Here is a 12963-nt window from a genome sequence, read left to right as displayed (position 1 = left end):
CTCCTTTTTTGGAGATTCTCAAGACCTGCCTGGATGCTTTCCTGCTCAACCTACCTATTGGTAGGGAACCTATGTTAGCAGGGAGTTGGGCTCTCCAGAGGTTCCTTCTAACCCTTATGATTCTGTGATGTGAAGTTGTGCCTTAACTAATACTGGAAGTGGAAACTACTTTATTCTTGTGTTAGCCAAAAACACTGACTAAACCAAGACATCTGCTACAAGTCATGTAAACTTTTACTCTTGCAGTTTGTAATTAATTATTCTGAGTCCCCATCCCACCTCTGGAAAATAAACTCTATTGGTATGATCTCCTTTTATGATCTGAAAGAAGGCATTTATTGTTATTGTATTTGTTCCATGGTGCCTACAAAAACTTAACAATGGAGTAATTATATCCTACTGCAATTCAGAAAGTAAATACTTAGTTCTGCAAGGATATGGAGTGAAAGAAGCATATTTCATTTATCTTGATCTCTGTGTGTCTTTTCTATCATATTATATTATGTGAGCTAGGCACTAAAATTTTTTTTGGGGTAGCCAAGATTAAAGAGAGATTACAGGGAATAAATAAAAACAAAATAATAAAATCCTATTACTTTTGAAATAACTGAATGTCTTTAATGTATTCATGGTAACATGAATTTTCTATACACCCTTTTTGCTAACTGAATATATTCTGTTTACTTGATTAACACCTAGTGCTCTAAAGGGCACTAAACAGGCCTGTGTCTTGACTCATTCTGGGACATAAATCACTATGTTAATCACGGGTTTTCTTTCAAACTTCTGTGTCATTCAGTAATAGATATAATGCTATCAGGAGTAAAAATTTTTGAGCTGTTTTTCCTCCTTCTCCTTAAATAGCTATCAGTCTGTTGAAGCGTGTATTCCCTGCTCTGTCAAGCTCCCTTTTCATTACTGTTTTAAGGATATACCTTTAAATGGATCCATTCATTAATAGCAGAAACGGCAGGAAAGATTCATGCAGCCTTTTTGTCAGCAGGCAAAACTGTCTTGAAGCTGTGGCTGTGTTATGGTTGAATTACTAAGTCTTGGGACTGTGAGAGCTCATTTAGCAACTGGTTTATCCCCCAGGACTTGTTTTGCCGCTTGGGCAGCCCCTACGCCCAAGGGAGGCTGTTTCTCCATGCCAAGCAACAGAGCAGTGTGCAGCTGCATCTCCATCCTTCTGAAGTGATTTTGGAATGTCTATCAAATGTAAAATAAAGAGAAACAAAATAGAAATGCGGGTAGTGGTGGTATTTGATGCAGTGATAGTATTTGTTTCCCAGGAGGTGTCATGGCACCAGCAAGTGAATCTCTGCTGTAGCAGCCATCGATCTGAATGGCTCCAAGTTGTACAAATCCATCGGAGGTGGATTCAAGGAACTCTTCTTTTCTTCACAGTGTAGCTTGTTATTGATTTCTCGCCTTGCACCGTTTTACTCAGCCAGGCAAGGAAGATTAGGAAGATTATCTTTGGGATATGTGCCATCCTGTTACCTTGGTTGTACTTAAGAGATTACAGGGGTATAAATGTGGTGCATCTGGAGGTCAAGTCTGAGACTACACAGCTCTGAGTGCTTATTTCTGTTGCACTTGTTATAAATTCCTTCCTTGTGATTCTCTGTTTAATTTTTCACTTGCTTAGGTTAATGTCTCACGCAGTCTAACCATTAAATGTCCGTAGGGCAAGGGGTGGAATTCTGACATGAACTGTAAGATTAGAAAAACAGTAATTTTGAGTTTCTTTTATATTTTCCTTACTGAAGTGCCCTGGACAGTAAGTTCAGCCTAGCAAAACTTTCTGACTTCTCATTGTCATGTGCAGTGGGCAGTTGGGCTGATGGGTTGGAGGTGGCACACTGAAGACTCAGATGCTGTGTTTGTTCATCAATTTCTTCCTCTTAAATTCAGCATTCCAGCAAAAGGAATAGTAGAAGAGTGACATGACAGTCTTATTTTGTTTCAGCTAGACTTTAAAGAGTCTGTCATTCGAGATTTTAAGGGATATTGAAGAATCAGACATGAAATTTGCAATTTTCCTTACTTTTGTCAATTAATTTTCCCAGAGAATTATATCAAGACTGTGGGTAGAAAGTGTGGTGCAGGATTAATGCAAAGTACTGTAACTGAAGGACTGCTCTGCTTCCTGAGGGAAAAAGAAATCACTGCGAAAAGAAATAGCAGTAAGGCTGCACTGGAAATCTGAAAGTGTAAATGCTAGATGAAAGGAACCAAGTTCAAGGAAGCGGAAAGACAATTTTTCTTGCTAAAACCAGGACTTGTTAAGTTGTTCCCTGATAGAAAGAGGGCATCAAAAAGTCTGACTGTATATCTCTTTCTTGGTAAGAGTCACAGCCATATGACTGCATTTATTGCAGTAAGGTACTCCAGTCAAACCACTCTTTCACCCAGTCTTTCCAGACTTTACAAAATTCATCTTTACCACACATTTTAGCTTTGGATGCATTTCTTCCACTGGACCTGCAGCTCCTAACACTGTTTGAGGATGGCAGCTGGTACCCCTGCAGCCGCTGCCTCCCACCTGTATGTGGGAATGACCTCTAAGGTCATTCTTTATTGCCTTCTTTGGACACTCCAGTGCCTCAATATCTTTCTCAGAGTGAGGAATCCAAAACTGAACAGAGTACTTGAGGTGTGGTGTCACCAGTGCCAAATAAAAGTATCTGCATTAACTGCAGTATTGCTTTTGTTCATGGCATAATTATGTAAATGATAGCTTTGTTGCAAACTGTGGCATCACAGAAGACTAATTTTTTTTTAGATTTCCATGAAAAAAAAAAAAACGAGACCAAACATAAAAACAAAGTACTGTTTATTTACTCTTTTCTCTGACTCTGTTTCAATTCTATTCCTACTTACAGGATAATCAGGGCAACTATCTCACACTGTAAATGGAAAGGTGACTTCAGTATTATGTGGTTTAAGGCAGGAGTTGAAGCCCTCATTTTTAAAGCTTATTTTCCCCAAACTTATATTCTCTTGACATTTTTGCTAGCTTTATTTCATATTCACTCCATCACCCTAGTTATTTTTTTTCCAGTTACCGGGTGACCAGCACTCTATACAATCTCCCTAATAAGTGCCAAGAATGTCATAAAGAATTTACAAGTTTTCTGCCTCCTTGACTAGATGTCACTTTGTATGTAGCCCCAACATCTGACTTTCTGCAACCTTATCCACTTGTAAACGCAGGCCCTTTTGTTGTTTGCTAAGCTCAACTCAGTGTTGCCACTTTCTGATTTATTTCTTCTGTTTAATATTAGTGTTAAATTATTTTTCTCATCTGTGTGGTTTTTTTGTCTGAGAACTTTGGAGTGAAGGAGCTGGAAAATTGTTAAGAAAGCTATTGCAATATTCATGCCTGAGATTCTTGAGAAAATGCAGAATGTTGACTCTTATTTTATTATTGTTGAATATTTAATTCAATAGGTACTGTTACATAGTATAACAGACTCAGTGCACAATATAACTACTTCCTCTGCGTAACTGCTGGGTCTCTTTTTGTTGTGTTATGTGCTATGGACAAAATATTTCTTAGCTGTTTGAGTACCTGAGGATTATTTTTTAGGTTACAGTGTTACAAAACTCACAAGTTTTCCATGGACTTGCATTCAGATCTAGGAAAATCATTCACTTTTCTTTTTTCCTTTTCATTCATGAATCCAAATGGTAGAATCAGTAGCATTTGTTTTCATGTTGAAAGCCAGAAACAATGTTTTTTGTTTAATTATTCCTGTAAAAACTTTCACACACTGATGATTTTGGGTCTTCACTGAGCTGGTGGGATCATCCCTCTAATGACCTCAAGCCAGAAGGCAGAGCCCAGCCACCTCAAACTGGTGGGGTGCAGCATGCTAGTTAGTATTAGGTTGGGAAATTACTGTCATCTAGCTTCCCGATGCATTTTTCCCTACAGTAGTATTCAACTTTTCTGGCAGACCTATTGCTTGTGCCACTTAAATGATGGAAAAAATAGTCGTTTGTACCTTCTTTTCCTACAGGATTTACAGATAATCAGCACGGATGAAAACCAGGTATTTGTGGCTGTTCAGGAATGGTACCAGACAGACACATACAATCTGTACCAATCCGACCCACAAGGCATTTACTATTCTATCCTGCTGGAGAACGTCCGGAGCACAAAGCAGCCAGAAGAAAATGTCCTGATAGATATTCTGGAGGTAGGCTTTTAGTTCTTCCAATGTCTGTGGTCTAGGTGGAGTTTTCATTCTTTTATTTGGATTATGAATATAAATAATTTTCACAGTTGTCTTTAATGTAAAAAGGCTAGGATTTCTTTCTTGCTGTATGGCTTTTTTTCTTCTCCGTGGTACACTTCCTGACTTGGAGTATCTTAGCAAGTAGATCTTTAAATAATAAACCCGAGAGCCTTGTGCTAGGTTTTGTGTCACCTCTGACAAGTGAAGAATCAACAAAATTAAATACTGGACAGCAAATTCACTTGCTTTCACAGGGTGTATTGTGCCAGCAGTGTTTGCTATGTGATGCTATCTTATGAACAGTTCTATCTTTGATCTTATCTCTCGTGTGTTTCGCGAGATAAATGAATAAAGAATATAGCGTTTTGGAAGGCACAAACTTGTCATCAATTCAATTCTTCCTGCTGCTGACTTCCATGTGAAGCAAGTACGTTTGCACCAGTTTTGTTCTTTCTTACAGCATATAGTACTGACCATTAACAGGATCTCAAACGACATGGACCTTTCTTCTGACCCACTTTGGCCACTGTTATGCTCTAACTTGTCTGGTGTTAGTTTTCTGGTGGTTTTTTTGTTTGTTTGTTTTGTTTTGTTTTGTTTTTGTTTTGTTTTGTGTTTTACAAACAGGTCTTCCTAAATGTACCAGCCTTCTTGTGGAAACGGTCAGCAGTAATTCTGATTACAAGTATTGCACTTACAGAGGTGCTAAATGGCTCTAAATAGGCTCTTCTTGGTGGGAACATGATAGCATTTTTTTTTCCCTCCTTTATCTTCTTCATCATTGATTAGCTTTTTCTTTTCAAACAGCTAGAGTAAAACATTTACTAATTACCAATTTACGCACAGATTATTTTCTATGCTGACCCTATTTAGAAATAGAACTACTTTAATGAGTAAAGCTGTAAATTGTGTGCCACATTCCCACAGGGTGATATACTGGGAGCAGTATTTTGCAGCTCATTGCTTTTGGTCATTCCTGTAGGATGCAAAGCCATAAGAGATTAAGGTACTATCTCTTCTCTCAGCATCACCTAGAGCACATCAGTTGTGTGGAGATGCCAACTCTCACTCTCCTTTTGTCTGCAACAGTTACTTATTTAATTCAGTGTCACTCGTAATTTAAGAATTTCACAGTGTTAATGAACAAAAGTGAGAGATCCTAGATCATTGTGTACACAGAATTAATTCATAAGGTTGCATTAAAAAGAACATGTGCAAATGATAGAGTAATTGAAAGACAGTTCTACATCTTTAGAATTGTTTTTGGAATTAGGTTGCATCATAGGAGGGCAATTTTATTTGTTTAAAGTAAGAAAGCCTGCAGCTTTCAGATAGCTTGTAAAATAAACATAGTGTTTGTCTTCTTTACTAAATAGTGATCATCTATTCGTATCTGCAAATAGCATGTGGATTATGTACACTTTATAGCTAATAAAGATAAGTTGAAGACGGTGGGAACGTATTTTTGGGTTCTTTTTTTAATGTACTTTGATTTTCGCTGTGGACATTTTTATGCATGTATCCCATAATTGGAACAGAAATCTTTAACACAGAGGTGATCTTCAGTGGTTGACAATTTCCATCAGTGTGTAATTGTTAACATTTTCACTGTTGTTCTTCATTACCTGTTGCTGTCTTCACTTCATCTTTTGCTGGTACATCTACTATAAGCTCTTTTACTTGTCTGCTTTTATTTTCTCTTATGTACATTGTCTTCTTTGTACAGTATTTCATTTCTGCTAACGTTGCAAATATGATGGGGAATAATTGCCAGATATTCACATCAAAGAATGGCAAAAGTATTAACTCTCCAAAAGCAGTATGCCTTTGAAATTTGTATCAAGTGCCGCTGACACGACTCAGTCACAAATTTGACTCAGTCATATTTGAAAGCAGATACCCAAATGTGCTACTTCTATACTGGATCCTGTTTTGTTTCCTGTATGACTAAGAGCTCCACAAGTTGGAGCATATATTCTCCATGCTTACTTTCTTGCCTAAACAGTGACTCTTAGGCATTTAAATTTTAATCGCATATTGTTATATAACTGTATTTTTTTGTATTTCAGTAACTGCTGCTAATAAACTCTGTGGGCCTATCTGAACACTAGTAGCAAATACTGTTCAACTGTTACTAAAAGAAAAGTGCAGTAATTATTGTCACAGAATACAAAGCCACAACAGTGAAAGTGTTTACACAATTGGTTTGTAAGGTGCAAATGACCTTTCTGAAAGTACTGAGGAACCACAATAAGAAAGTGGAAAAACAGCTACACTAAAAAAAATCAAAAGAAAGCCAAAGGAACGGCGTTCTTGAATTCCCTGACTTGTCTTACTCTAGGAAACTACTTTCATATTTTAGGTAGCTTCTGGATTGAAGCTGAGTACTTAAACACTCCCTGGTGTTTAAATGTCCTCTTCTGCACAGCATGTTGTTTGCTATGCAACTCTTTTCCCTTCACTGTAGAAAGACACTAACGTCCCACTTTTAGACCAGGAAAATAAGTCAAGGAGTGGAAAGTGACAAAGAATTTCTCTGTCTCATTGTCACAGTTGACTCCAGTAGGTAAATTCAACATACAGATCTTAAAATATTTACAGAAAATTCAGATATGAGATTCCAAAGGTCACAAGACAAATATATTGGAAAGTGTATACAGTGGTAGGGAGGTTTTAAAGCTGCCAATGTTATGCAGTGTAGTTACCATTTTTATTTTTATTTGCTCATTATTATTATTATTTTATTTTTTAGCTAATGCACCACTCCAAACCTCATTGTTCTGAACATTCTCTGAAGACTGATGCCTCTTGAAACTCATTATTTCAAGTAGAATTTATGCCTTTCTTTCAAAACAGTGCTGAAGTGCTGGTCAGCTTTTATCTTTTAGAGCATTGGTGAGGTGTAGTTAATTGAGACACTGAAATTTTTTTCATGATATTTCTGTGCCTGATAGGATTCAAACTCCATATTCTGCAGAGGTGAGGTTACCCTAGCCCCTTGGCTGGATTACAGATGGGAATGGGAATGAAGAACTTTTTCAGTCTGATTCTCACTGTATGATTATATGGAGCGATTGATATTTATTAAACAAGACTGAGAGAAGAAAAAAATATTCACAAAGTATTACTGTTTTTGCCATCTACAAAGAAGAGGGATTCCTCCCTTGCAGTCCTTGATCTAATTACTGCTTAAATATTTAATAGTATTCACTACAAAAAATATATGCACAGAAATTGTAATGCAGCTCTACCATCCTCAGTACATGTTTGAACTGCTCAGCATTCATGTTCATGCTCTCTTTGGAGGAAGGAATGCATAATAAATTCCCAGCAAGTTGAAGTAGCTTTGACAGTTAGGAATGCACATTCCTTATTTTTTCCACTCTTATCACCTGTATTACCATGCAATTGACTGTTGACTTGAGTCAATGCTGAGCTTCCAGCATCCTGGAGGATTAAGCTGATCTCAGGTACATGGGTTTTAAGGGGGAAGGAGCTTGTGAGAACTTTGGGTAGCAAAACAGTTATGGAAAATTTGATTATCTGGATTTAAATGTATTTCCAAGTTCTAGGGTATTACTGTAACCAACAGAATATAATCTCTGTAGACTTTGGTCAGTTCCTTAGAAAAAGAAATATATTTATGAATGATAGAGATCAAATCTTTAGCCTGCTGCTATGGATGCCTTCTCTTCAGCCTAAGCACAGATATTTTTTAAAATGTGTATCAAAGGAAGTTAGTGGTATTTGGGGGAGAGAAGAATGGGGAAAAAAAAAAAGGAAAAAAAAAAAAAAAAAAGGAAAAAAAAAAAAAAAGAGGAAACTCTAAGTGTTTCTGATAAAAAGTAAATAGTAAAAGGCAGATATTCCTGTTCATGCTCAGACCTGCACAATTGGGCAGCTATACTATGCTGGAAATGGTGTATGAGTAGATAGATGTTTCCAAGAATTTTTCAGTAATTCAGAAAGCCTCATAAGTAATCATAGGGTAAACAGGGCACTCTTAATGAAACTTTCTAATTTGATGTGAGATCTTACCTCTTTGTCCTTTTCCTCTTAATACTTTGTTTTATTTTTATTTTTTCTCTTTTAAGCTATCGTTCATTTCCATAATGGAGAAAATACTAGAGGCATGCAGTTCAGAGCCACAAAAGAGCAGCTGATCAGCAATAATCCATGCCAAAAAAATGTGTATATGCTGGTTAATAACTTTTTCTCATATATGCTTCAGGTCAGAGGTGTAAAAGGAGTCTTTCTGGCCAACCAGAAGATTGATGGGAAAGTTACAACCCTAATAACCTACAACAAAGGCCGTGACTGGGATTTTCTAAACCCTCCAGACATTGATATGAATGGAAAACCTACCAACTGCAAACCTGTAAGTGGTCCCATCCTCTGTCTGAACTGCAAAAGAATTATTTCTATGGACAGTATGTGTAGCAGTGCAGGCAACCCAGGAGCTTTGTGCTGAGATTACCAGTTAAATTAATACACAAATCTACTTGCGTGACATGAGCAGGGATTTAGCTAGCTGTTAGTCCAGTCATCTTGTACAATGAGTCATGACTCCACCTATAGCTCTGCATTACTTATTTTAGAGTTTAATTTGATGCAAAGAAGACAGCTTTTCTTGTGTGTCATCCACGCAACCTAATTCAGAACAATCATAACAGTAAGTTGTTTCAGGATATAAGAGGCACATCAGATGCATCTTACCAATGTCTTTTTTGTTTCCATCTTTCATACTTTTATTTCATCTTAAAGCAAGATAACCCTGTTAAAGGAACTCTTGACAGTTGCTTGGAAATAAAAATCACATTTAATTGCATCAAAAAGTCTTTTTTTTTTTTTAAGTTGATGTTATTGTAGTCCTAGCTACCCATAATATCTCGTTTTTTGCGCTGTACTGAAAAACTTCATATTTTTGTCAGTGATTCTCCATTCATGGGGACTCCAGGCTCTGAATTTCTAGGCAAAATAAATGGTTTCAGTCCTGCTACTGGCAGAAATTTAATCCTTCTCCACATAGAAAGAGGAGGGCTGGAGATGTTGGCTCCTGTTTGAAAATTTCAGACTGTGCTATATGTCTTAAGCCTATGGGTCCTGAATCTGAGCTCTCAGATCAGTGGAAGAATAGCAGAAGCAGCAGCTGCTGAGCACCACTGGCAGGCAGCAATAATGACCTCCAAGTGCCACTTCAGTAAGTGCAAGAGGCAGTAAGTTGCTTAGCTAAGAGAGATGGTGATCATCCAAAAGTCATTAAACTATTTTTATGATTTTTTTTTCTAAAAAAGGAAGTTTACCTAATTTTTAAATTAATCATCATTTTACCTAATTACTTGAGACCAGCAAACATTCTAATTATTGCTGTTGCTGCTAGCTAGAGACTTTAAGCAGTTCTGTCACATGGGTTTTTTATACAATGATTTCATTCCAACTTCTTTTTTATTGTCAGAGTCAGACTATGGAAACACTCTTGTTAGATGGCTTAGCGTGGTGTTTTGGTCTAGACTCCGCTGGAAACAGCCATTCTCTGTAGGGGTACATCAGTGCAACTGTTCTCTGTGTGGGCTTTCATTATCACATAAGCGTAACTGTTACCAGCATTTTATTTTTTTTCAACCTCTGTTCTTTTTCCCCCACAAGCCTGATTGCTACCTTCACCTCCATCTCCGCTGGGCAGATAATCCGTATGTGTCAGGAACAGTCCATACAAAGGATACTGCACCAGGGCTCATCATGGGGGCAGGTAAAAGAACAACATTATTTTGCAAAACCTGAAATGTAGTACGAATTGTTGATTTAGTATTGATTTAGTATTTTGGATTATGACATCTACCGTTATAGAAACATTACTAAAATAAGGCTCTCACTGAAGAATGCTCTCACTGAAGAATGTTCTTTTACAGGATCCCTGGATCAAAAGATGTAGTAAAAGTTAATTGAATCCCCCAGAGCTCAGTCTTCTAGGACAGCTCTGTAACAGTTAATGCCATTATGTTTCTCTATGTTGTTTAGTGTCTCTCTCCCCATTAATGAAGTATGAAGCAGTGTGATGGCTGAAGGACCTGTCATGTTTCCTGGAAGTGAAGATCCTTACCATCTCCTCTGGCATCATGAACAGCCCAGTAAATCCAATAAATCTAAACAGTGGCCAAGTCTTTGTTCTTCATAAAGATCATTTGTTTTGTAATATTTACAAATTCCTTTCCAACTAAAGGGAGATGAAGTGAAAGAGGCAAGTGTGTCCTAGTGCTGAGAGCGATGCTTGTGCTGTTCCGTTATAACATGCATATGGGACCACGTTACTGTGAAGTGGAATTTAATAAAAGAAATTCCCTCAGAGTATTGACTACTCATCACTAAAAACATTCACGTTAGTCTGTTTTATTTTGTACCCTTGTGATTCATTTATTCATTTCATTTGATTTTCCTTTGCTTTAAAATCTTGAAATGTTAACAGTTAAAAAGTGCTTTTTACGTCTCATTATTTTATTCCGTTGTTCTGAACTATGTTTAGATTAAATACACACATGTATTACTTCTCTTTTCATGAAAATGTATCTGTTTTTAATCTATAATGATTTCTGCTAGTGTTTTATAGAAGGGTTATTAGGTTGAAAATTTCCTGAGAATTTCAAGGCAAACGTATTTGGTGTTGAAAGACAATGACAGTTGCTATTACTTCAATATAACTAGATTTCCTTACAGTAAATGGAGTTTAAGATATTTTACTGGAAGCAGACCTAAATGGAAAATGCTGCATTGTTTTTATTGATGAGAATGAGACTAAGAATATATAAGATGCCTTTGTGGATGCATTTCTTGGAAGTATCTAAGTAGATATTTAATTCACGTCTAATACATTTCAGTGTTTCAAAAAATAATAACCATCTCAAGGATCTTCTTTTTACATGACGGTACTTCCTATTCTGATGTAGGTTCTTACTTTATGCCTCTGCCTTTTTGAAGCAAATTAAGCAATGTGGTTTTATAAATTAGTCTGGCACTTGTATTTCATTTTTCTCTGTCCCTGCATTATAATCTGATGTGATTAATTGATACTTTGGGGGATTTTGGTTTATTTTCATTTGGTTGGGTTTTGTGGATGCTTCTTAAGTGCCTGGCTCTGAGGTGATAAAATGGATGGCATGCTGGAGAAGAGTACTTTGCACTTAATTCCTTCCTGGAAAACAAGACCATTGAGGAGTGACTGAAGAAGCTGTGACTGTTTAGTCTGGAGGCTGAGGGGAGACTCTTATTGCTCTCTGCAGGTACCTGAAAGGAGTTTGTAACAAGATGGATATTCTCTTTTCTCAGATGACAAGTGACACAGGACATGAGGAAACAGCCTCATGTCATACCAGGGGAGGTTTAGATTGACTGTCAGGAAGAATTTCTTCATGTAAGGGATGGTTAGGTATGGGGACAAGCTGCCCGGGGAGATGGTGAAGTTGCTGTCCTGAAGGTATTTAAGAGGCATGACTGTGGCAGTTAGGGACATCATTTAGAGGTGGGCTTGATAGTGCAAGGTAATGGTTGGACTTGATAATCTTAAGGGTCTTTTCCAGCCTAACTTATTCTGTATGATTTTATCACTTTGATGTCTTACCATGCCTGGTAAATAAGCTTATAATAGCTTTCGTCAATGTGGGAGCCTTTTTAATTATATCCAGATTTCATTAAGAAACAGTCTGATGTGTTAACATCTGATCTGATTGTTGAGCGACTTGTTATGGAATTAAAATGGTAGACACGCCATCACTCGTAGCCACCAGGTAAAGTAGAAAAAATTTTCCAGGGATAGTGCAATATATTTTTCTCTGGTTGAAGGTTGCAAACAGAGCAGAAGGACTTTGTTTTGTAAGTATGAAAGAGCATCTGCATGCTTGCAAACGGATGACCTGACTCAGCTCTGATTTTGTCTTGCATTTGTATGATTTGAATGCTCAGGTCATGTAGATTCAGTGCATGTCCCCAGTCTTATCTGGCAAACCTGATATCCTTGTAAACTTACCCTTCTTATCAGAAATAATTTACGTACAACAAGCTTGCATTTTTTTCTGTCCTGATTCCCAATGTTGATAATCACATGCAAATCAACAAAAGTACTAGTTTCTTTGCACATACAGAAATCAGATTATCTGGACTACATTACACTCTATTGGAATTTCACTGTTAGAATTAGTGAGAGCACATCATCTGCAAGTGGCAGATGATGATATAGATCCAGGAATGTCAGTTGATCAGTGTGACTATGAACCATCAGTGCGTTGCACTGTGGAAAAGGGAAATGTATTCAGAGGGTAAAGTAGGTAAATAATAGCCAACAGGGAGAGGAAAATATTAATTATCTGGCAAAATACTGTACTAGTAACAGTGTGTACAGTTCTGATAATCATTTTTCAGGACCAGTGAGCAGATGCTAAGAAGGACTACTTGGCAATTGGTGGAAATAGAGATTCTGTTTACATGGAGAATCCCATTAGCTGAGAAAAATAAAGGCCAATAAAGAATATGATTTATTCCTGAAAGTGTAACCGTGGGATAGAAACAAATGCAAGTAAAGAGATGTTCAGTGAATGTATGGTATAAACAACTGGATAAGAACTGGAAATCAGAGAATAGTTTGTAACCATAAGAACAATGAAACTGCTCCTCTCAGTGAGAGCATTGCAGTTACTAATCAGGAGGCCAAACAGCAGCAACAAAATCA

The 12963-nt window shown here is 37.1% G+C and overlaps 1 protein-coding gene across 1 annotated transcript in view; it reads left to right on the top strand.

Annotated features, from left to right (window-relative positions):
- Positions 1-12963, top strand: part of SORCS2 (sortilin related VPS10 domain containing receptor 2) — a 510780-nt gene that overhangs the window by 450361 nt on the left and 47456 nt on the right. Inside the window, exons 10-12 of the mRNA XM_042811760.1 lie at positions 4029-4208; positions 8479-8625; positions 9894-9996. Coding sequence (XP_042667694.1) covers positions 4029-4208; positions 8479-8625; positions 9894-9996 — 430 coding nt within the window. The remainder of the gene's footprint in view (positions 1-4028; positions 4209-8478; positions 8626-9893; positions 9997-12963) is intronic.

Source organism: Centrocercus urophasianus, unplaced genomic scaffold (assembly GCF_019232065.1).
Source record: "Centrocercus urophasianus isolate 14NV4802_14NV808 unplaced genomic scaffold, USGS_Curo_1.0 seq_13, whole genome shotgun sequence".
In the NCBI taxonomy this organism is placed as follows: domain Eukaryota; kingdom Metazoa; phylum Chordata; class Aves; order Galliformes; family Phasianidae; genus Centrocercus; species Centrocercus urophasianus.
This window is presented reverse-complemented; position numbering and strand designations above follow the sequence as displayed.